Raw genomic sequence first — 25,624 nt, 5'->3', positions numbered from 1 at the left:
TCTAGAACCCCCTGGGATGCCGCGCCGCCAAGATGAAAGCAATGAACATTTGCTGCTTGAAATACCTGCTGTATCAAAATTGACATTCAAATGATATTACAGTACATGCAGGTGTATTTGTGTTTAACCTTTCTTCTGAGTTAGGTTCCTTCCTCAAACGGTGTGTTACTAATTTCTGAATTTAGAGAAGCAGTATTCAGGGCACTACTAAATTTAAACTTCATTCATTCAGCTAGCTTTGCAAAACCCAGTCTATCACAACAAAACAAAAATAGTCTACAACAATGGGCCCTAAATTTGAGAATGCATCCCCTTTAATGGACAGCCTTCGGTGGGGGGTAGTATTTTTTAAAGTCTATGACTTACATAGATTTACTACAAATTATGATACAGCTTAATCAAGCAGTACACACATTGACAGTCACTGGATTTCCAGGCACAGTAAGAACGATCTCAAGATTCCCACTTAGGTTCTGAGGAAGAATGAGTTCATTGTGACAAATCATTTGGGAAGAACGTTTAAGTTCTAAAGTAACGAGTAAGGAGAGCAAACCGAGCCTCCAGCTTATAATGGCTACGCAGGGTTCCTTTGTCTCCCCTTCAGTATGGCTTCTACTCGGTGCCCAAACAACCCTTCCCTTTAATCCTAGTTTTTTCCCCTCTTAACTTTACCTTGTAATGGAGAAATTTTGGATTGCACTTTAGTGAGACCAGGAGAACATTTTTGCTCTGGAAAGCGAGAAGCACATCGAGCTGCAGCTTGAAAAATTAACAAGCCTTCTTATAAAGAGAAATCTGCAGTTTAGCACCCGTCCAAGGTGAGGTGGCCAGGAAGGAAGTATTAACACAGATGAGGCCTGCCCTTTACTATATTCTTAAACATTGTTCTGACCTTCAAATAATTTGTGCTTATTGAAGGAAAACTGGAACATACAGAGAACTAAAGGGTGTATATTCCTAGAGGCAAGACCTTCAAGCGTGGATCTGGAAGATACTACACAACACCATGTCTCCCCAAAGTGAGAACTTGACTTTGTGGTCATTCGGTTCACCCTGACCCAAACCACACCCCAGGACAGGGCTCCAGTCCTGGTTTCTGAACCCTGGCGCCCAGAGGAAAACATTGCAAACACTTCTGCTGCAGACACCATCCCCAACACTGCAGGTAAACTAGAGCTTGGGAGACTTTTAGTGTTATGTCAAGCCAGGACAAGACTTTTTTTTTTTTTCCAGCTAACCTGAGTATCTGGAAGTAATAGCAAGTAGTTTGTTAGTAGAACTCCCTGGTCAAGCTTTTAAACTACCCACAGTACAGCTACTAAATGAGTTAGCCATAGCTAGGGACACCGTTGTGGGAAGATAAGGAAAAGGTTATCAAGAAAGCAAAACCAAGGACTTGTTTTAAAAGCGTGTGAGGGGGAAAGGGGAGAGAAATGAGAACATTAAAATGAAAAATTAGCTGTAGTCAAAATCTCACAGATGGCAGAAAGGGAAGGAGCAGGAGATCGGGGGAAGAAATGATAAGAAACAGAAAGAAAAACGTGGCTAAGATCAGGAAAAAACTCACAATCAAGACAGAGGAAATAAATTTTTCGTTAGACTTCTATGGAAAGTTCGCATAAACAATAGCTGTCTTTAGATTGAAGATACGGCTAAAAGGAAACATATTGTGGACGATGGTCATAAATACTCCCACCGCTTTGTGCAGAAACACAGCCTTAGAGCCACGGAGACACGAGCAGACTACACGCTCACAGAGCAAGGTCTGTCCTTTCACACACACCAGTGGCTTCCTCTGCCCCGCAGATTCAGTGGCTCTTGACCACCTCTCGTAACTCCTCTCCCTTCTTTGCAGGCACCAAGTAGGAACACCACAGCCCTGAGGTCACAGCCCTGGACCGGAGGGGCGGGCTCCCACAGCGTATTCGATCACCAGAAGGGACAAAAGCCATCCACTCGGCTTTTCATCTCTTCACAGCTTTTTGACATTTCCAAAGCCACCCCTTACTTGCTGGTTTTCTTTTGTGAGAGAGAAGACACACAGGCTGAGCACCACAGCCAGAGAGCACGTTTCCAGAAGGCTGCCTAGGTTCGAGGCAGGCGGGAGCAAAGTGCTCAACGTTTCTGAAATCCCTCTGGGCGTGTCACGTGGAGCCCACTGCTGGCACAGCCGAGCCTGCTGAAGCTCTCAGAGCTCTTCAGGGCCACTGAGGAAAAAAATGACCAGAGGAGGTAGCATAAAAGCGGCATAAATTGTTCAGCTGAGGTCATGGTCGTGGGCAGGAGTCTGAGGTCCTGACGTTAAGACAAAAATTGAGAACACACGGTTGGGAATGATGAATGTCGTACTTACTGTAAGGAAGGGAAAGAAGCCATATTTTGTCAGGGCCTGGGAGTGGAAAGGGGTGTTCAGAGGAGCACTTGTGAGAGAGAAGGTATTTGATCTGCACCTTGAGATGTGGTTACGATTTAGATATGCAGAGACCGGAAATGGAGAGAAGGAAGCAGGGGCCTACAAACACGTGGCCTGCCACCACTGAGCCAGCATACCACTTTCCCTCCAAGTATTGACCATGTGATACGAGCAGAAATACACATTAAATATTATTAGTATTGGCTTCTTCCCCCGTGCACCTTAAAATTTTTATAACAGTCCCATCAGACCAAATAAGACCGGTAAGTTTGTGATCGTCCCTGTTCTGTCACATTAAGTAAGCCACTTACCTAGGATAAGTGGAGAGAACTTTCCACCTTTTTTTTTTTTTTTTTTTTTTTTACTTCCATGTTCATCATCCACAATTACCTAATCAGTTTTGTAAAATTCAGTAGATGAAGTGCTCTCCATGTATACTGCAGTTGAACAATTGAGTAAATAATGTGTTGGGAGCGAGGTTTCTCACTGCTGGAGTAGGGGGTTACAGATAAGCAGGAGGCTACAGTGATCCAGCTAGTAACGGATTAGAGTTGGATACATCAATAGGAACCCACATTTAGCTTACCAGAGATACAGATGGTTGCAGATGGAAATATTTCTAGACACCCATATACACAGGTTAGCACACACACTTATATCTCCATACTCTGTCAGCTGAGAGGTCCTGGAAATAATGGTTCCCCCGCAGCAATGGGAATGCCTACTACTAGATCTTGGTTTCTAATACCATCCAGTAAAAGAAACCAGAGCTCCCCGGAGAAGTGGCTGATTCCAAGTCTGGGGCAGTACATACAGAATAAGCCTAGAGCCTTACAGTGCCAGAAAGTTAGGAAGTGCCAGAAAGTTAGAAAGTTAGGAAACCAAGTAAACGATCAACGGCAATAATGGGGGTATGTCAAATGAGCCCCCGAAACAGCAATCAGTAGCATATGGTGGACACATTTGAGTAATAACATAAAGTAGTAATGGAGGGGAGCCCAAAGTATAAAGTAAATATCCATGCATCCATACTGATGGCAGTAGATGATTGAAGAAGTAAATTGGGGAAGAAGAGACAAATCTGTACGGAAGAGTCCCAAGCAATCTATTTAGATACTCTGCCCTCAGAGATGGAGTATTTAAGTCCTTGTTCCTTAAGTGTGAGCTGAGTATACTGACTTTCTTCCCAAGAGTACAGTGTGGAAGCTGAAAAGAATAACTTCGCATTGCAGACACCTGATGAACATCACCTCGAGCGAGGTGATCGATGTTAACGTCAACAGTGATAAGTCACATTGATGGTATTTACTCTTGATCCGGTATGAGGAGAATGGCACTTTCCCTCTGTGACCCCCTCATCCCAATCACACACAACTCCATCCTGACCGTGAGAAAAGCAGAGGACATACCCGAAGTGAGGGACCTTGTGCAAAATTCCTGATCCACACCCTTCACAACTGTCCAGGTCATCAAAAACAGAGGAAGTCTCAGAAACTCAGACCAGAGGAGACTAAAGACACACAGTGACTACATGTAATGTGGTATCCTGGTTGGGCTCCTGGAGCAGAAAAATGACTGTAGGGACAAACTGAGGGAATCTGAATCAAGTACTGCTTTAGTTAACAATAACATCAATATCGGTTCGTTAATTGCAAGCACTGTACCATATAATGTAAGATGTTAATGGTACGGGACACTGGGTACAGGGTACACAGGAACTCTTTGTATCACTGTCATAGTAATTCTGTAATTCTAAAGCTGTTCTAAAATGTTTGCGTTAAAAACACAGTGGAAGTGTTTTGCTCTCAGTAGGCTCTCTACAAAATATTCTGGCTGCTGAAATCTTTAGGGAAGCGAAAGCATTAGTAGATCTCCCAATTAATTGGCTAGAGCAAAAGTCAATTGTAAAAGATAATGTCTATCATACCCATTTGCCTGACTTCTGAGGCCAGCTGGTAGCCCCTACTCCACCCAATTTGGTCCCTTTTAAAGACTGAAGGAGACATGGGAGGACACTAACTGTAGAAATGGAATCTTCTGTTTCCAAGGCCATCGCTCTATCCCTGGGAATCCCGGTACCTTCTGCATCTGAATACTGATCTCTTGACATTCAACACAGAAGTCTTACAAACTGCTATCAAATAACATAGGAAGGGAAAAAGGAAAAAAACACAAAACCCTGTCATCTCCAATCCGTTTAGTATTTGTTAACCTGTCGCATGTCTTGTCAACAGTAACAGACAACAGGAAGCCACACTGGGCAGGACAGACCACTGATACCTTCACAATCTGACTGGATGGCGAGTGGGGATGTTACCTTAATGGAAGATAACTGAGACTGAGGTTTTCCATACTAGAAACCACTGACCTATTATTAATTTTTTAAAGTATTTATTTATTATTTATTATTGAGACAGAGTAAGACAGAGCATGAGCATGGGAAGGGCAGACAGAGGAGGAGAAACAGAACCCGAAGCAGGCTCCAGGCTCTGAGCGGTCAGCACAGAGCCCGACGCGGGGCTAGAACCCACCAACTGGGAGATCATGACCTGAGCCGAAGTCGGACGCCCAACCGACCAAGCCACCCTGGTGCCCCTGACCTATTATTAATTTTAAAGGAAGTGATTTTCAGGGGGGTTCCACCCTCCCCAATATAGGGTATAGTAAAGAATGGCAGGCGCTGGCTTGAAGCATAGCTGTCAAAATAAGATAATTTCCCAAGATAATAAATTCTCAACACACATCATTAAAAGGGAGTCACACAGAAGTCAAACTATATCCTCTTGCATGACATCTTTTTTTTTTCATTGCCATTTATAGACTATACAGAGATCTTTGGTCTAATGCATTATCATCTATCTATCTATCTATCTATCTATCTATCAATCATCTATCTCTCATATCCGGAAGTTGCCAGTGATTTAGCAGACCTTTGATGAATCAGCTGGTGGCAGATTTCTATCCAAGTGTTGGAGAACCAAAAGCTTTTAGTGCAAAGGTGTGTGGAAGTGAGGTTGAGGGATGACAGAGGCCTGTGGATCCAAGGAGGGTAGGGCAATATAAATACGAAATTTAACATACTAGTTATCAATTGTCACTACATGCAGATTATGTATGTAACATTATATATTATATACTATAATGCATACATCTTGTATCTATAGTATATTTAGTAGATATTATGTAAATATATATAATTAATATATAGCAAAATTTCAAAATATAAAAATAATTATATACTTTCATATAAATAATTGAGACCAGGAAGGAGTCCAAACATTAGACAAGAAAGCCTAACTACAAACAAGCAAACAAATAAAAACTCTTGGTTAAGCATAGAGAAAAGAGTAACAAAGTAAAATAAACCCAAGGAAACAGGAAAGAAAAACAATGCACGGAGCTTCACAACAAAGGAAGAGAAACAGGGAGACATGGAAGATTGACCTCAGAGGAACGTGCTGGGTGGAATTGGGGGCGGCCTAAGAAACCATCCAAAGGGTCACCTGGATAGGCCAAGGCTGGTTTGAAGTCCAGCCTTCACTCCCCGTGAGCCACAGACACCAGCCCCAAAGTCCTGGATCTGAGGAGGGAAGAATTTGCTCTTCATTGAACATCAGCAGTTACTGTTCTTTCCTTGTAATTCCACATTAGCATCTCTGACCTGACCTCTCTCATCTAATGCATTGTATCTGCCTCTTGCTCTTGACATGGCACTTCTAATGCCATTCTTTTAACAAGGTTCACCAGAAAAGCCCGCTCAGCCTATCTGGAGTGCAGGTGCCTTGATTTTTCTTGGAATTGCTGTCTGGTGCTATGTGGCCTCTAAATATTCATCACACACACTTATTCCATGTGTTACATGATTAACTATTTGCTTTACAGGAGAAGTCTGGAGCCACTGGGACCAAACAGGGGGAATATCATGAAATCCAAGTATCCCCACAGTAGGGATATGATTTCACAGTTAAATAAATTATTAAAGTCAGGTGAATACCTTCTTTTTATGATTCAGTGGCTCTCGATTTCACAGCTGTAACAGGGCAGGAGGCACGTATTAAGTACCCTGCTTGGCTTTTCTTTATGGAGGGAAAAAAAAAATCCCACCACTCTAAACACTTAAAAATAAGTTAAAGCCATACCATTTCCTTTGGAAAGAAAAGATTTTTATGAACTGTGACCATTCTCTCAAAGGAGTCAGAATCCTGCCTTCCATCTTCTGAAGTCACATTTCCTCCATGTGTCTGGTTCACTGGATCGCTCTGAAGGGAACACGCCATCACCTTTATTGTTCCGGTATCGTAAGCTCGTGCTAACTTCGTGCTTGAAGAAGGGGGTGTCTGAATAGAGACAGTTCAAACTATTCGCAAACTAAAACAGGACCTGTTCTTCAAAGTGGTCACCTTGGGTTCCCCACACTTACCCAAATGACTCTATCATCGGAGGTCTGCTTTGGGTAATTAATTGCCTTTACAAGAAAATCAGGTTCAACGTTATAGCTTCCGATTGTTTTTGACTAACGCTGCTGTTGCCGAACTTCATCGTTTGCTTGAGGGAGGATTACTTTTGGTTTGAAAAAAGGGAGTCCTTTCTCCAAGGACAAAGATTTACCACTGTGGACAGCCAAAAGACTGGTAGGTTCTGGAGGAGTTCCAAACTTGTACAAGCACCTTCCAGGAATATGTGAATAGACGCTGGGTGCCCACGGGGGAGGGGATCACGTTTATTTGGGGACAGAAGTTGTGATTTGAGGGCCGACAAAACAAGCCAACCACACCGCTTTCTGATTTCACAGAGGACGTAATCCTTTGTGTCTCTAAGCCTAACTCTTACATTTGAATAGCTGGCCAAAAATGTGTCTTTTTCAACATTCCTGGAAAAAGATTCTGATTAGATATTTCTGTGTTCAGTTGTTTTCATTCAAAAGCTCTAATCACTAAGACTGTGCAATAAAAAGTTTGCTACGAACTCCTGTTAATTGAGAGCAATAAATTGGTCTCACCTATTTTCGCTCAAGTACCAAAAAAAATCCACTTAGACATATAACCAAATGTTATTTAATATCTTAAAAAGTAACACAATCCAAAATGGATATTTCACACAACACTACATAAACAACATGAACACAATATTACCATATGGAGGGACTTTCAAATATAGACTTACAAAAATCCCTGTGCTTTTTTTTCCTTTTAAGTTATTATACTAAGCATGACAAGTCAATCATCATTTACAATATGGCACACCGGCACGATAAAAACCATGTTACAAATGTGCTGTCATAAATCAGTAACATTAGGGAAGACATTTCATGAACTGTAATTATTTCATATGAAATACTATACAATATAAACAGAACATCCATCTTGGATGACCTTTACAGCAACCAGAGACCAAGTAATTTAAAGTTTTTTTTTTTTTTTTTCAGTGCAAACACATTTTATTCAAGGCAGTCTTGGCTGCAAAACTCCTTTCTAACATACAGTAAATCCCACTTGCACTTCTTAATTCATTTACCCTAATGCAATAGTCACATTCAGTCACTCAGAGAAAGATACCTGCAGAATTATGATCCCTTTAAACTTAATGCTGAAATTTAATTCTCTTCTAGAAAGTAGTATCTATGTCAACTACTCTAAGGACCTTAATTTGTAGCTGTCAATACTTACATGAAGGTGACCCTAGGGCAGCTCTAGTCCTAACCCATCACGTGTGCACAGTACCACACGCTGTTTTGCGCTTCCGGTGTGGAAACCGTGGCGGTGTATCGGTATCTAGGAGGGGGAACGGGAAGGAGGCAGGGAGGCAGGACCTCCGAGGAAAGGCAGGCAAGCAGCTGCGGAGTGTGGACTTCATGGATTTTCCGTAACTGCAGAGGACTGACCCTGGAGGAGTTCTCAGATCTCAGATTTGGTACCTCTTTTTGGTGGGAGCAAGGAATGGGGTGCCAAGGTCAGCCTTTGGACAGGGAGGCGTAGGCACTGTACGTGGACAGGCCAAGCCTCTAGCCTTACGTTTGCTTCCAGGGTCACTGCTGCCTCACTCGTGAAACTCCCCCTTCCCTCGTTGGCAGGGTGCGTGTGCGTGTGTGCGTATGTGTGTTCACTTCTGCAGCCAACAATGAGCAATGAAAGCCCTATAACTGATAATATACAATCATAAGAAAGTTTAGTCCCCCATGAGCCTCGTAGAATTCTCTACCTTGCAAATCAGCAACTGTAAGTCATAGAACAACTGTGAAAACACAGGCTTATGTGTGGGAGGAGCAATCACTGGGGACTCTCTCTCTGGGATGCTGCTAAAAAAGACGCAGAGATTAACTCAGTCAGGGACAGGCCAATGCCTATTTCCAACACACTGGGAAATTTAACCGTGAAATTTTTCGCATATATAATTTATGAAATGTCTCCTAAATAAAAATCTATGGGAAAATATTAGATGTATCAATACTGTAGAACCTTCTGGGAGAATGACGGAGTGACAGCCGATTGTTTTATCTTACTTGGCAAAGATCAGACTGATCGTAATCTCCTCCCTGCCCATATTTTATTAACCCAAAGCAAAACAGTGGTTTCCTTGCTTTTGCATTCGTCCTTCCTGTGTCTTGGCTTCCCTGAGCCTAAACACGTGCAGAAGCATGTCTCGAGAACAGAAGAGAAAGAAGAGAATGGGCAGGACAGTCCTGGGCGGGGTGGGGGAGGAGGGCGGGGAGGGACAGGAAAAGACGGGATCACTTCTGCTTGGGGTCTGCTGTCGCCTGACAGCATGCTTCCGGCTGGTTCTGTGCCTGGCCCGTGGCAATGGAGAAGGTCCCCAGCAAGGATCTGGTATCTCCTAGTTTGAGAAAACACTTAGAACTAGATCAGCTCCCTCAGAAATCCAGATTCTTACAGGTAGGACTCAATACGTTGTACTGAATTTCTGTTGTGCTAAAAGTAGCACTGTGAAGAGTACTTGATAAAGTTTTAAATTACGATTTCTGTTTCAGCACCTTCCACTGCCAGGAGCACATGTTCCTGAAAGATGGTATTTTAGCACAGGAATCAAAGAAGCCCAAGATGAAACTGTAAACTAGGGTGTATGTCTGGGATCTGCCTCTGACCACAATGGCATTGGGTGGATTTTGTAAAATTCCAAACACCCTGAACTTTTTGAATGAAAATGGACAAAAGTGTACAGTTGTATTTGTTTTCTTTGACTTTATTAGCACACATCAGAAAAAATAGCATTATATTTAGTGATTTCTCATGATGGTCTATCAGACAGTTAGAAAATAGGTCACTGGTAGCTGCCACTGAGTTTCTGGGTAATCTTAAGTCACTCCTTCTGTTTGTCCATTTCAAGTATGGGTGTTACAGACAGGACCTGCTTTGTTAATTGAATGCTTTGGAAGCACTTTGAGATCCCAAAATGAACGGGCAAAGTCATGATAGTTTGTTGTTGGCTTTTAATCAAGCTCCAAATGCTGCCCATGTTATAAATGGGGAGACTTTTCAAAATAGGTTCACTATTGTATAGTGAGCAAGACGCCTATAATTTAAGTTAAAAACTTTATTTTCAAGTACACTTGGTGGCAATACGTGGTTTGTCCTGGGTAGGGTTTTACAGAGCTGTGCCAACCTAAAAAAAAAAACAAAAAAAAAACACAAAAAACGCACAATGCTTTTCTTTTCATCAAACAGGGTTTTTTCTTCCCCATGGCGATTGCGATATAATTTAAATTTACATCTTCGAACCACTGGCTGGGCTCTAAGAAAGGGAGACTTGGGAACAGCTGGTGTTCAGATCATCGTTACTTCAGCTTAACTTTCAATTTATGCTTCCTGAACTTGAGCTTCACAACATCAGAGAAGCAGTAATTTGGTATTTTTATCCTGCTTGGTCCCCATTCAGCTCTTCTGTTAGTTTTCTCTATTTGATGGCACCCCCCTTTTCATATGCTCATTAAGGTCCCCTGAGATGTGCAAAATATAGAAAATGGAATACAAATTATTTAGCACACGTGGTGAGTACACAGCACTGCTCTTTTAATTAAAATGAAGTTTGGGCTCGATATGGTAGCGTGTGCGTGAAGGCAGCGAGGCCCAAAGTACTTCAAAGCCGGCACGGTCCACATATCTGGTGTGACTTCTACTGAAAACCTAGAATTCAAATTGGATTCTTTCAGGAGTAGAGAGCTGGCTAAATTATGTGTACCAATCGGCTCTTTGCCAGAGAGAACTCTTGGCAGGAATGGGGTGGGTGGGGTAGGGTGGGGTGGGGTGGAAAGACAAGAAATTTCAACTTCGTTTCGTTCCTAACAAAATCGAGTGTGCTTTTGTGGGATAGAGAGGAGAGACAGGTTTACATCTGAAAGCGAAATAATGCCGTAAAACAAAACCACGGCCATGAAAAAGTCACGAGCCCACACGGGCAGCCACTGACACACACACAGAACGCCATGGCCGAATGTTCACGAAAGTTTTCAACTTTGCTTTTCTAACAATACACTTGAACACACTGCTGCCGCTTCATCAAATTTATGGAGGTAGTTCTATGTAAAAATAAAAATTACCATAAAGTAATATGCTGTATCATAATAATACATACGTGTGCAAAATGCCGACAGATGGGTTGACCCTTGAAAGTTGAACGCTACGCAGAGATTCAACCAGATTCAGTTTTGTAAACCTTCCAGCTAAGAAACTCTAAGCGAAGACTGGATAAGCAGCCATGTAACACAAAGCTATCAGCGCAGGGGAGGAAACGGGTGCTGGCAACGTTGGTGCGGGCCGAGCGTTTGGTCACTGAGAAGCTCGCCGTTGACCATCTCGGGTCACATCTGTAACATGCTTCCTGCCGCCTCACTCCTCCCCCATCCAAGAATCCTGATTAGATTCAGACAGGGATATTTCCACACGGAATGTCTGCTTCCATCGTACGGTCTTTAAAGCCCATCTTTTCTACGCTAATGGCTCCAGGTCTAAGGGAGTTTCTGGTTGTTTTTAAAATCATGTACCCCGTAGCATCAGGCTAATGGTATACACGTTTTTATTTGAATAACATCTTCTGTAAACCTATTTCTTGTGAACTATTGATAAAGTCATATTTTAAAGCTTCTCTTAAAGGGTAATGCTTTCCTTTCCTGTCCACACAGCATTTGATTATAATAATGGCCATTTTCAGAGGATCAACTAGAGGCTGATGTATTGTTTCAATGGTTACGTTATTTATGAACTGATGGTATGATTCAGCGCTTGAGAGCAGGTTTTTTGGGGGAAAAAAAAACCCAAAACGAATTTAGACAGAAGAATTTAGTATCCGTATGGTATACACCTCCCCAAGGAAGTAGACTCTGTGTATAGTCTATTAGATACATTATCATTCCTTCCGGACATATTTAAGCCATGAGACAAATAGTTCATTTCTGGGCAATCAGGACATGCCTTGGAAGAAATAAGGCATGAGATTCAAAGCCAACTGACCTAAGCATTTTAGTGGTATAGGGGCTTACCAAGAAACGTGCTGACGTTTCACTATAGGCATAAAAAAAAGGAATCTAAGCTTGATGAGTCCAGTTTGACTCAATGCAACTTGCAAATATCTGAAAACGCATAAGGGAGTATCCATATGTTTCAAGAATCAGTCCAACTATGTCTAGGACTGCGTTCCTTAAACAGATCCCTAGGGATTGAACCTAATACTGAAGCAGAAATGTGTCACACATTTTTATGCCAATTACTGAAGTCCGAGGCGGAAAGACTTTAGATTTATTTTTGGGTATGTATTTTACGGTCTGTGGCTCCAAACATCACGTGCCACTAAACTAAATAAAACGTTTTGCCAGACTTTACTTGTGTCATATGTAACCCTTCTGCAAATACCTGTTCAGTATCTACCATGGTTCTCAATAAAATGGGGGAACTTGGAAGTGTCTCTTCTCCATAAAGTGGAAGCCCGATTATTTGTATTCCTTTGCTGCTTAGAGTCTTCTCCGTATTCAACATGACATTGTAAACCAAAGCAAAACGTTAACAAACCACTCTGAAATAAGTTGGGCTAATAACTATACATCCGCCTAAAAACACCTCCTGAAATTGGTTACAAAGTATCTGTAAACATCACTCTGGCATAGTTCATGTATGCATAATTGTCATTCTGATAGATTTTTGGGGGGAGTACAAGTTCGGATTATACCATACTTGCAGAATGAGCACATCCTGTTGGTAAGTACATGGGCACATGTATAGTTCTAATCAAAAATTACTTTTTAAAGTTTTCTCTATAGATATCTTTCCAGGAATAAAAGGCCTGAAGTTCAACTCTCCCTAAATTTGCTCTTTCCTATAACCACTAAAAATGATCTCCCATAGCCTAATTTAGGCATTCTATTTAAAACTACATAAAATAGATTAATGTCCTTCCATTAGAAAGAATAACATCCCCAGGCCATACTCTTCATTTGTATCACAAAGAACATTTTGCTTTTAAACAAACTAATTATCGTTATCTATTATAGTAAGATAGGATCATCATAAGTATCACAAGGAGGAAATTATCTTCCTTAAATATTTGATTAACACCAGTTAAGAGTCCACATTTCCCTCTTCCATCACTCAGTGCTGTGCCCCAGCCAGGCTGGGGATCCCCTTCCTTCGTCCACTTCAGAATCAAAGGCCTATATTCCTGTTTGTGATTATGGAAGGTTAAAAACTCAGACAAGCATCTGTTACACTTAAAAACAAAATCCTGAAAACAGACACTCCCAGAATTTCGATCACGACCCCTTCTGACACACTTCCACGGGCTCCTGCAAAATCATGTCACGAAAACTCACAGTGAGAAATGACTGGTGCATGAACAATTCACACACAAGGGGCTGGGGTCCCTTCTGGTCAGTCTGACCTTGATCTCCCTCAAGGCGGACCCTCGCATTTGACGTTTTGTGGTGGCTTACGCTTTTTTTGTTTTTGTTTTTGTTTTTGTTTTTGGAAGTGTCAAGGATCAGTTCCGTGGCACCCTCTGACCACAGACTGGGAGCAACACGCATCTGTGGCATTTAAAAATGGAATTGGCAACTTCATGACATTGGAATGCATATCACACTTACAGTGTCTAGACTTTCCTATGTGTGCTCAGTTACAAGTAGTGAAGCAAAAGTATACGTATCACCCCTACTACTGCTATTCGGTTGCTACAGAGCCATCCACGTGAAAAGCAATACTCCGAAATAAAGATTTTTGTTTTTTGCCCTAGCCTACTCAGCGGCACAGTTTAAGTAAACACAAAAACTGCGGTCGAGATGCTCGTCTTTCCCAAGATGTAAACATCAGTCCCAGTGTCGTAAACTTGGCTGTGTCAGAGGAGCCAGGAGATCTGAGGCAGAACGACAGTCACACGCTGGTAACAGAAGCCTGCAAGCAGTTGGAAGGTTTCTGTAATTTCTCAGCTTCGTTCGTCGCGGGGTCCGTACTTGCTCGGAAGCTGAAAGCCGGACCAGCCCCACCGTGCACCGGGCTCAAGGTAACGTTCTGACGACGGTTACTTTCAACAATGCTTGACGTGTTGGAAGCCAGGCTCTCCCGAGTGCTAAAAGAGTAAAAAGGGTTTGTTTTGTTTTGTTTTACACATAAATAATTACCTCTTGAGCCCCAGAGGAAGCGCAAATGATGTAGTTAATGGATTTCCTGTCGGTTCATGACGTCACATATGCCCCATCTCACGCTGATTAGTCACATATGCTCTTTCAGCGTGGGCTCCAGAAGCTTTCACACACGTCTTATAGTAAACGGCACCCTGAATGACAGCTTTCCACCCAGCTAAACGCATCTTCAATGTTTTCCCCTTCCCTTCCCATTCAGGGAAACCACTTCCAAATTTGATGTGATGGATGGCTATCACACATTCATCTGAGAAAAGAATCCTCTTAAATACACATACGTAGTGATTTCATTTCAGGCTGGAAATTCATTGAGAAAAGTGCTCTTGAATAAACTCAGTTTTGTCCCTAATGATGCTGTTTTCATTCCCGATTAGCAGATTTTGACTCTGGCTGGACTTCAGGCATGCCATTAGCTAATCTGCCACACTGATGGGAATAAAATTCTTCTTAAAGCACTTGGTACCTCTGTTTCCAATCTTAACACTTTCGTGGAAATACATTATATTTTCAGAAAAGGACTCAAATTTTCCCCATTAATTTGTGAAGCTTACATGCCCTCCCCCTGCTTTGGTAGAAATATTTTATTTTTCAGAGTAGAGGTGATTTAAAGGCTTTAGCATTTCTATTTCTCTTTCAGTTTTTCTTTTTCTTTTTTTTTAATGTTTATTTATTTTTGAGAGAGACACAGACAGAATGTGAGTGGGTTAGGGGCAGAAAGAGAGGGGGACACAGAATCCAAAGTAGGCTCCAGGCTCTGAGCTGTCAGCACAGAGCTCGACGCGGGGCTCGAACTCATGAGCCGTGAGATCATGACCTGAGCTGAAGTCGGACGTTCCACTGACTGAGCCACCCAGGCGCCCCTCTCTTTCAGTTTTTCTAAGTCAGAAACCTGTGAGTTTGTTTTATTGTTCCAAGAGATTCAGAACATTAACCTTTTAAATGTGTAGGGCAATAGCATTAGAAATAAGATTACTTAGGGGCGCCTGGGTGACTCAGTCGGTTGAGCATCCGACTTCGGCTCAGGTCATGATCTCACGGTTTGTGGGTTCGAGCCCCGCGTCAGGCTATGTGCTGACAGCTCGGAGCCTGGAGCCTGCTTTGGATTCTGTGTCTCCCTCTCTCTCTGCCCCTCCCCTGTTCATGCTCTGTCTCTGTCTCAAGAATAAATAAACACCAAAAAAAAAAAAAAAATTACTTGGCCTGATTGGTAGGAACTGAACAGGTTCCAGGTTCAAAGTCCTCAAAATGGTAATAAGAAGCTTGGTTTACAAAGAGATTGAAGACACCACAAGGACGCTCAAAATATCCATCCACCCTACCAGACAGATTCAAAGTTTAGAAAATATTCTCTGAAAGTTGGCCCCCATCCCTGATGTAAGCCTGCTGGAACCAGTCAACAGGTCAAACTACTGAAGTGGACAGCCTCACCACCGCTCTTTCATTCCCATCGGAATGGACAGCAATGCTGTCTGAACCCTACGCAGGTTTTCCCACCATCTGACAGTAGGATGTTCCCATGAAACCTTCCAGAGGCCGAAATGGTTAAAAAGTAGATACACCTGCTTTCCTAATGTTCGCAATGACACTTCTTCACTTTTACGAAAGGCCCAAGTTAGTACCTGTTTCTGCGATCTGAAAGAAATCTGAAGATTTTTGCTTTCAAAGGAAGAAAGCCGTTAATGAGTAGGGTCTCTCGTCAAAGCGAAGGGCTGTGAACGCAAACTTTGGGAAGGCAGGGCCTGCCTATACTTTGGCAGTAGTGCCTAGAGAATGGATTATTTCATCCTAACCCCTTGTGGCCTTGAGTTTGCTTCTCGTCCGGGAGCCAGGTAAACAGGTAACTGTTTAAAAGGAAGTTTGTTCACTGACCACCACAAAGACAACTGGACTTTTCTTGACTGCAAAGTGCACGCCCAGAAGGTTAATATGTTCACAGAAGTAAATCAAGTTCTTTCATTGTGCTTACAGTAGATCTGAGCATACCTAAAGAATACCCCAAAACATCAGCACTGAAGGGATGGAAAGTGCTAGACTCACCTACTTACCTGCCTTACACCTTCCCTAAGAAAATTCATCCGTGGCTTGCTAGCACCACAGCTGAGGCACGGGGTGAGGCGGAGGAAGGAAAAAGGGCAATCAACATGGAGAACCCCAAAGATTTCCGGACCTATTCCTTCAGTTTCATTCTTAAATCGTGATAGCAACCTTTTATAGTATTTGATCTCCTCATCTCTAAAATGGGGAGAGTTATGGGATTCACCTACTCACAGGGTGATTGTGAAGAAATACTCATCAAGGAACCTGTACATTAAAAAGCTAGATACATATTATTTCGGTTGTACATCTGGCATCTAATGAATTAAGTAGCTCCGATGAGTTGGTTTCAGAATCCATACATGACTAAAGGGCAAAATGCACTTTAAAGTCCAAAGGACCTTAAACCAGCTTAAACTTTTTCAACCAGCTTTTAAGGCATGCCAGACACCATAAACACACATCACTGCAAGAGATCATCTAAGTTGGGAGCTGTAGGTGCTCTGAGATGCCTCTGGCCACGTTTGGCCTGAGTCATTAATAGTGATAAATATATATAGTACTCCAGTTTCCCCAAAGGATATATTTCATTATTGCCGTAATAATGAGTAGGGTGAGCAGCATTCATAATGAGGGTTCTGGGCATGATCTTGAAAAAGCTGATGGAGGTAGAGCATTAACAGTAAAAATATTCCTCACACTTAAAAGTTCTTACTTTCTGGAAAAAGAAAGCTATAGTGGAGTGCAACCTTAGAAATAAGATTTCGGGATTTGATAAGCAGAAGAGGTGAACCAAGATGCTGGTTGCTCAGTGCCCTGGCTGAGCGTGCCTCCGCTGGCCTGGCGCTCCGACAGGCGCGTGCTCCCGCAGTACACAAAGCAGACACCTCCCGGGAAGCTGTGCTACCTCTGATTTTCACACTGTGTTTTCAAGCAGTTTTTGGCTTCAGATTTGGAATAGCAGGCCTCTGAGGTCAAGATTTTTCATGTTCAATATGAGATCTCCCAGCACAGTTGAAGCTTCTACCTTCCCTCCCCAATCCCCCCTTTTCAAAACCCTTTAGTCCCCAACGAAAGGGACTAAAGAATTTTGGAAATATGGCTGAACATGACTTGTGAGCCAGCACTTAAAGCTGGGAGTGTGGACATCACCTTGCTTGGTTTTTTTTTTGTTTGTTTGTTTTGTTTTTTTGTTATTGTTGTTGGATCTTAGTTGCTCAGCGAATTAAGTACTGGAAGATTCGAATAAATGGCCCACTTAAGACTTCTGTATCTCACGGCAGTGGAGAGGTAGTCTGATAATGCTCTGTGGCTAAAATATTCCTCATGCCGTAGAATAAAACTCCCTATAACTCAACCATTCTCCTTCACAGACCTTCCTCATGCATCAGAAAACAACGTAATCAATTGAGGTGCACAGAAAATACAGTTTAAAAACAGGTATAGTAAGTAAGTTTTGACATAACTTCTAACCAAAGGATATTAAATACGAAAGGGGCAAAATTAGGAACTGTTCTGTAGATTATCTAACCGCGGGAAATTTATGGGCAGTCTGCATATTCCAGTAGAGAAAATCTCCCTCATAGTAGTGGACAGACACATCCCTAAATGTGAGAAGGCTGTCTCCTCAGAGAGATCTTACCTCCTACCAGGACAAAGCGTTTAACCTTAAGTATGTTATTAAAGAAATGAAAATAAAGCCTAGGTCAAGAAATAATCCCATTCATAAGTTCTATATTCTGCATTTCAAATTTAGAGATAAAACAATACATTCTATGGCGAGACTGGTTCAACGATTTCGTGAATATATGCATTTATCTGCCCCCAAGCCAAAAACCTTCCTTTCACTATTATGTAGTGGGAGATTTTTGAGTTAGAATCCATTAAGCTATCCTCAATATCTTCTTAGCAATGATCTCTAGAGCACCACAGCCTTCCCTCTGTGGAGGTGCAGGGGCCAAGCGGGCACTATGCAAGGTTGAAAGCTGGTGTTCAAAGCATTGGTCAGGTAGTGTCTATATGGTTAAGAAACAGTCGAACATAAGGTACAGGCAAAATAAACCACACCTTCCATAAGCAATGGTCTTGAACATCTACCGTCAACTACAAACCTTCAATGTGCCTCTCCTGCACCCACTATTAGAAACTCAAGAGGAAAAAAAAGCAGAAGATAGAAATAGAAAGAAAAGGATATATACATTTGATTTGATTTGATTTGGGACTTAAAAAATATTTAGTAGCAGTCGTATTTTAGAAAAGTCATTAATAGGTAGACCAGTGGTTTTCACACTGAGTGCCATGGCCCCCTGAGGTCAGTTAGGGCTCCTGGAGGGACAGGCAGAGGAGATGTGGGGCTCCTGGCCTCACACCCTCTTCCGCCGGAGCACCGTCTCTGTGCTTTGTTTAGACATTAGACTTCCACACACGTGTTAACTTGGAAAAAAAGGTTACATGGCAAAAATCATCATCATCATAATCAAGAACTAGCCCTTTAAGGAATAATAAAGGTCTAATATGGGACCGACAGATTAACGATTCCCAATTTGGATTTGGGAATGCTCCGTCCCCAAATTATCCAGAGTAAAGTGAAATCACAACAGAACTACATTTAATTCTTAATAATTAAAATAATATATGAAGCATATAATCGTATCTGGGTACTTGTTAAAATTCTAAAATATATTGTAGAATCTTGGGAATCACAACTCATGAGAAATGTCAACCTCTCAGTAGTATTTCTGCATCTCAGAGTCACCAATCTGGAGTAGAATTTAGAAGAATTGGGTCCCCAGTTGCCCTTTGAGGAGAAGGAAGAGTTAAGGAGAAAAAAAAGGAAGTTGCACAGACGCTCTTTGGCTTTCTTATCCCCTGAACCACTTTAGTGCTCTGGACGTGCCAGTCAGGCATTACATGCTCTCTGCTGTCAACCCTTTGCTGAATTACCAGCTACGATCAGAGTGCCTAAATGGGTTGTGTTAATTCTGCAGGAGGAGACATAAAAGTGTGGGCACACGTTTTGATCTAATGGAGCAAGGGCCCCTCATCTTCCTGTGAGAGACACAAGGTTCCATTTCTCTGTGGATCTGAAATGTATGAGCAAAGGGGGGAAAGGGGGCGCACAGAGTCAGGACTGCAGTGGCAGCAAGCATCTGGATGCCCCAGGGGGTTGAGATCTGTCATTCCCACTAGAGGGACCCTGTCTTTGAGTCAATTAATTTATACCCAACCCCCAACTGACTACTGACCACTCATTCTACCCAAAAAGTTATTATTTTTGAGGACCTAAAAAAAAAACAAACAAACTTCTTTTACCAGCATGGGGGCAATATACGCATAGAAGAAAAATACTGGAAAATGTTGGTCCTAGTTAGATTGGCCTGATGCAAGTTTGAGGGAGGGAGCCAACCCACCAGTCCAGATTGGTGATCTCTACAGCTGCAGAAACATTTGTTTCAATTCCTGAAAAAGAAGTCAGAAACAGGTTGTTAACAATACAGCTCACACAACCCTTAACCCGCATTCACAGAATTAAAACTGTGAAATCAAAAAACGTTTCAAGTTATTTGCATAAAGCCCCAAGCCCTGGTAGGTGTATGTGTGTGTGTGCCCGTGTGCAGAGATGCCTCTCCCTACCGTGGGGAGTTGAATCCACTGTCCACAGTGATGCTGCTGCTGTCCATGCTGTCGAGGCGTGCCGAATGCGTGGCTCTCTGGTTGCTGCTGCTGTCGGTTTCTTTTGGGGCAAGGAGGGTGAGGTTCTTCTCAAATTTCCTCTGTAAGTCTCTTTCCTTCTCCCTCTCAAGGAGCCACTGCATGGTGCCTACATCATCTCTGTTTTTTTCCTCCTCTGTGTTTTTGTTTGCCCCTTCCTCAGAGTCGTCGTCATCAGAGACATTGTAATAGTCAAAAGAGGCTTCCTGGTTCCCCCCGGACTCCTGCTGACGCTGGGAACCAGGAATGGCTGGTGCCACCGAGGTCCCCAGGGACGGCTCCAGTTTCTCGCATCGGCCTGGCAGTGTGTCGGCAGGTGTCTTCGGGAGAGATTTGAGGAGGGACAGGCTCGATTTGTGATAGCTGTTTACAGACAAGGTGCTGTGAAGAGGTTTGAACAGTGTGTCTTTGCTGAATATCTCTTTCCTCTTGTCCAGGCTGCTGGGCTCGGCGCTGTGGTGCTGGACGAGGCGTCCATTGGCGATCCCTTCTGCCACTGCGCCCGAAACAGCTGGGCCCCCACCTGGCCCTTTCGGTGACTCCTCCTTGTGCCCCACAGGCTCCCTGGAAGAATGTGGGGCCTGCCTATCAGACAGAGGCAGCTTTTTCACCCCTTCCGCCAGAGTCAGAGTGTCATGATCCTCTTTATTCTTTCCCAGAGGTGATGGTGCCGTGAGGACCGTCTCACTAGAGGTGTTGCACTGGAAATAGTCATCTGTAGCTGTTTTTGTTGGACAAGAGTTGAGTTCCCCGTAAGATGGCAAACTCTCAGGTGGTTTTCCTGGCTCCAAGAGGCTACAAGCACTGGAAGGCTCCTTGCTGCCACTGACTATTTCTGGAATACACACCTCTTTATAGCTCGTGGATGACACATGAGCCCTTTGATGGCCAATTGCTTGTGCGGGCCTTAATGTACTGTCGTCAATGTAGGACTGGCTGGGGGTTTGGTCGTCTTGGCTACAGCCTTCAGCCAGGTCTTCAGGGGTCCCTAGAGAAGAAGCACCCAGAGGGCCCTTTGAGTTATCCATCGATCTGGATCTCTCCTTGGCTTTGTTGGATCTCTCATTCCTGGACCTTCGGTCCTGGGTATGGCTGTGGCTTCGGTGCACTTTTGAGTGGGAGCTTCCCCTGGAAGGTTCAGGAAAAGGCATCTCAGTTCTCCTTTTGGCCAATTCCCCAGACACATCCCATTCTGGTGTCATGGGGAAATGAGACTCAATCACGTTCGTGTTACTATGCATGATGAAGTTATCTCCTTTGTGTTCAATGATGAAGCAGCCCTCCCTGGGTGCCCTGGTAAGAGGATCACAAAAGTCATACTCTCTGTCACCTGGGATATCCAGATGAGAACCGTCTGAAGGGTCTCCTTTAGACACTCGTGTCTTGCTGTGGGACCGAGACTTCCCATGGGACTTTCGATGAGTCCTACTCTTTTTACTTCTTCCGCTGTGATGGGCAGAGGACCCAGCTTTACTCCGATGTGCTTTCTCTTCTTCAAGTTTCTTCATCAGTGCAGTGTGTCTCATGACATTTTCCACGGTCAAGTCCGGGTTAATACGCCTAATGATTTCCATTTCCACCTCCCTAGGGATAGTGGTTGGCGTGTCTTCATCTCGCAGGGGCCACTCCTCGGGAGGAAACTGGGCAGAAAAATTGGCTAGCTGTTTGGTCTTATCTTTTTTAAAACTTAGCCGGAATAACTTGAGCCCAAATTTTTTGGACTGCTTTTCACTATCTTTCGGTTTTGAGAGAGTTTCTGTCTTATACGAAAAGTTGACAGTACTTTTGCTCTTGTCAGTGGGTGGCACCTGGCAGAGTGAAGGAGGGCAATAGGGGTCTTTGCAGTCCTTGGCAGGTTTCCTCTGCAGAGTCGAGGCGTGCATGCTATGCACGTCTTCTCGGCAGCAGTGGCAAGAGTCGCAGTGGTTTCTGGGCAATGTTCTTTCCCTGACGCAGCCTGAGGCAGAGGGCGTTATGGTTCCGGGTTGCGGAGAGGTACACTGAGACCTGTCAGGTATCCTCTCATCCAAATGGTACCATTTACTGTTAGTTCTTATGAGAGAAGGAGTAATGAAGTAAGTCTGCGGGGTCACGATGAAATAGCCATCCGGAGTTGGGTAGATCTTCCTCTCCCGCACCAGCGTGTTGAGCGTGTGCCGTAGAATCTCTTGGCTTGGGGTGGGAACACCTAAAACCAAAGGAACACACTCATGAGAATGTAGAGGGAACTTGTCGTTGGTTCCCGATTTTTCAGGATCTGCTATGGACTGAACGTTTGTATCCCCCCAAACACTCACATGTGCAAATCCTAATCTCTGGTGCGAGGATGGGGCCCTCGTGATGTGCCCTCGTAAGAAGAGGAAGAGACAAGCCACCCCCCCTCCCTATGCCATGCGAGGATATGGCCAGTTTCACGCCAGGAAGAGGGCCCTCACCAGACACCAAATCTACAGGTGCCTTGATCTCAGAGCTCCCAGATTCCAGGATCGTGGGAAATAAATGTTTGGTGCTTAAGCCACCAGTCTATGGGAATTTTTTACAGCAGCCCAAACTAAGACAAAATCGTATGAATTTGGCAAGCTTCAATGTATCATCCACATGGCAAGCCAGCAGGATTCAAAGGCGTTCGGGAAGAGAGACAGAAGTTAAGGGCAGTGAGATTGCTACGGTTGTCACAAGGTCTTTCCTGAACTGAGCCATGAAAAGGCAGAGTATTTTTAAAGGATGGAAAAATGAAAAATATTTTACATGATATAATATATGTTTACAGAAAAGCCTTTCTCAATACAAAAAAAACCTAAGGAAACTGGGTTGAAATAGCTATCTTGATCATCAGAAACCAATAGAACATATACAGAGGCCACCATACACACTTGAAGCTACTCCATACACTCACTTTTCAAGATTAAGCTTCCTTAATAAACTTAACTTTGTAAGTTACCTAAAAGGGCAATCAGACCCGACCATTGTTCAAGAGGTACCCTCCAGGTCTGAAATCATTACCTTCAGTTTTGAAAGTGACTACGTTACTGATGAAGTTTGGGTGACCATGTTCTCCTTCTTGGACTAAGTCAGCAGGATGGAGGTAGTTTTTCTAACTCGTAACCAGAGAGCCCTAATAAATACATTTGTGAAAACTTTTAGAAGCTTCTCCATCTGTCTGGTCACTGAGTCCGAAAATGCCATAGTCCTTAGAATAGAAATTCCAGAAGAAAATGACAAGACTTCCTGGTACCGTGGCCGATACTGTGTTCAAAGGGTTCTGTGTGCATGTTTATGCCTTGTCTTTCTTAAGAGACAGAATTACAAGTATAAATTCTTAAGAGAGAGTAAACTCTCCGGGTTAGAGGACATTTACTTATTTCTTGGATATTGTCCGTTCCTCAGTGCCAGGCACACTGAGGGCGACAGTCCTGACTAGTTTGATCTGGATGATATAATTTGGAAATAGGTCAGGTTGAATCATACTGCCAACATTCAACCGTGTCTGACCCACAAAAATGTAATTTCGTGGGATTCAACCTGATACAGTTAAGGTAGTGTAACGTGGAAACTGAAAGCCTGGAGCCCAGGGCCACACTGCTGGACTCAAACCCCAGCTCCATCACTGTTACCTGGTGGCAGTGGCTGCATTATGCAGAACCCCACCCACCACACCATTCCTCCATTCAGACCTAATCCCCTAAACCTAAGCATGTGACCTGGTTTGGAGACAGGGTCTTTACAGAGGTAAACAAGTCAAAATGAGGTCATCAGGGTAGACTCTACTCCAACACGACCAATGTTCTTCTAAAAAGGGGCAAGTGGGCACAGAGACGTGCACAGAGAGAAGACCATGTGAAGAAACACTGGTAGAAATGTTCTGAACTGACAGACCTCCGAAGGAACCAACCAACTCTGCTGATCCCTTGATTTTGCGCTTTCCTGAACTGTAAGAAAATACATTTCTGTTGTTTAAGCCACCTGTACTTGGTTAGGGTTATGCTAGAAAATGAGTATTGCTGGTTATCACCTTAGGTAACTTACCTAACCTCTCTGAGCCTCTGTCCATGGTCATCGGGATGTGGATAATATCCCCATGTACCCTCGTAGGGTAGTCGTGAGTTTAAATGAGCTTAAGGCAGGGGTGCCTGGGGTGGCTCGGTCAGTTAAACGTCCGACTCTTGGCTTCGGCTCAGGTCATGATCTCCCAGTTTGTGGGCTCCAGCCCCGAGTCGGGCTCTGTGCCAACAGTGCAGAGCCTGCTTGGGACTCTGTATCTCCCTCTCTCCCTCTCTCTCTCTCTCTCTCTGCCCCTCTGCCACTCACTATCTCTTTCAAAATAAATGAATAAACTTAAAATTTCTAAAAATGAGCTTAAGATATGTAAAGCAGTGCCTGACATATACTGGGGGCTCCATGAACATGAACCATATAGTTTCAACTTTGGGGCAGGATCCATGGAAACCCAGATTACCTCCTAAGAACATTCTGTAGCAACCTAAAACAGCAGGTAAACTAAGTTTAGGCTCCCCCAATCCTTCCAAAACTACAAAAGTGGGATATGAAAGCATTAGTAACGGCCTGGGAGAGAGTCGATGAATGCGATGTAACATACACGTCCGTCTGTGTTACCATATTCAGAAGGCATCCGTAGTGGCGAGGTGGGAAAGGCAACATTGCTTATGAATAATGTATTGTTTAGTATAATTATTTAATGTTTGAGCTGCATAGTTTCCCTTTAGTCTAGGGCTCTGCTCTTGAGAGAAGTACTCTGGTTTTTATGCAAATGGCTTCAAGGCTGGTATAATAACAATTTTTAAAATTTTTATGATAGTTTCTGCACAAAATGAACTTCATATGAATTAGCGATAGAACCCAAACCATATATATGAAATTTTTGAGTGCCGTCATGAAATAAAAAATGCTTGCATATAAGAGAAGCAACTTAAAAGAGCTTCTACACCCCACTAACAACCAGGGCCTCCTGCTGGACAGGTCTGGGGGCACCATTCATACTGACACAGACTAAAACTCCCCAGATGAGACCGTATTCACACTGTGGGCACAAATGATGCCCACTTGGGTTGTGGGGCATAGCAATCTGGATATCAAACCCATACTGAAATCTGTGTCTTACATAGTAGCTTGCTTGCAGTCAACACTGGAACAGAAACAAGTTTTTCCAGAACACAGCAAGCCTTGTTTATACGAGTTCACGACTGCCCAGGTTACTATGCTGTCATTATAAAGGAAAGCTGAGGCGTAATCCAGAAGAACAGCTGTTACTACAAACCAAAACTGTGACGGTATTACAGAATGAAGTCTTCGTGTCTTGGATCCTCACGTGTATCGGTCAAGGGATGTCTAATTTGAAAACACAAGCTGGAAACATGCCCTGTCCAATCAACCTTCCACACTTCTACCTGTGAGTCTTCAAGGCTTTAACTGAAAGTCACTGATATTTATGATGCTTATTTTATTTTATTTTTTTTTTTTTTTTTTCAACGTTTTTTATTTATTTTTGGGACAGAGAGAGACAGAGCATGAACGGGGGAGGGGCAGAGAGAGAGGGAGACACAGAATCGGAAACAGGCTCCAGGCTCCGAGCCATCAGCCCAGAGCCTGACGCGGGGCTCGAACTCACGGACCGCGAGATCGTGACCTGGCTGAAGTCGGATGCTTAACCAACTGCGCCACCCAGGCGCCCCTATGATGCTTATTTTATTATGAAGCCCCAGTATAATGACTGCATCTTCAGTTGTCTGTGAAATCCAGACTTCCATGAGAGGTCTGCAGGGCTTCCCTGGGACAGAGAGATGGCCGTGACGGGTACTTTTCGAAGTTTG

At 43.4% G+C, this 25,624-nt stretch overlaps 1 protein-coding gene and 1 long non-coding RNA gene across 14 annotated transcripts in view; one reads left to right on the top strand and one right to left on the bottom strand.

Annotated features, from left to right (window-relative positions):
- Positions 1–530: 530 nt before the first annotated feature.
- LOC122217368 lies at positions 531–2,613 on the top strand. The gene is made up of 3 exons (XR_006201435.1): positions 531–818; positions 919–1,165; positions 1,856–2,613. It is a non-coding gene; the product is annotated as an uncharacterized LOC122217368 (long non-coding RNA).
- An 11,000-nt stretch (positions 2,614–13,613) lies between these two features.
- STOX2 (storkhead box 2) overlaps positions 13,614–25,624 on the bottom strand; it is a 113,995-nt gene continuing 101,984 nt past the window's right edge. For 11 of the 13 annotated variants that reach the window (XM_042934265.1, XM_042934264.1, XM_042934255.1 and 8 more), the window contains 2 exons: positions 19,719–21,984; positions 13,614–13,978 (listed from right to left, as the gene is read on the bottom strand). In XM_042934265.1, the coding sequence (XP_042790199.1) occupies positions 13,783–13,978; positions 19,719–21,984 (2,462 nt within the window). In that variant the 3' untranslated portion in view covers positions 13,614–13,782. Of the gene's footprint in view, positions 13,979–19,495; positions 19,545–19,714; positions 21,985–25,624 lie in introns of those variants that run through there. The other 2 variants (XM_042934261.1, XM_042934262.1) reach the window with 2 other exon arrangements.

This window comes from Panthera leo, chromosome B1 (genome assembly GCF_018350215.1).
Source record: "Panthera leo isolate Ple1 chromosome B1, P.leo_Ple1_pat1.1, whole genome shotgun sequence".
Lineage (NCBI taxonomy): Eukaryota > Metazoa > Chordata > Mammalia > Carnivora > Felidae > Panthera > Panthera leo.
The sequence above is the reverse complement of the archived record's forward strand: the minus strand, read 5'-3'. Positions and strand labels throughout refer to the sequence as shown.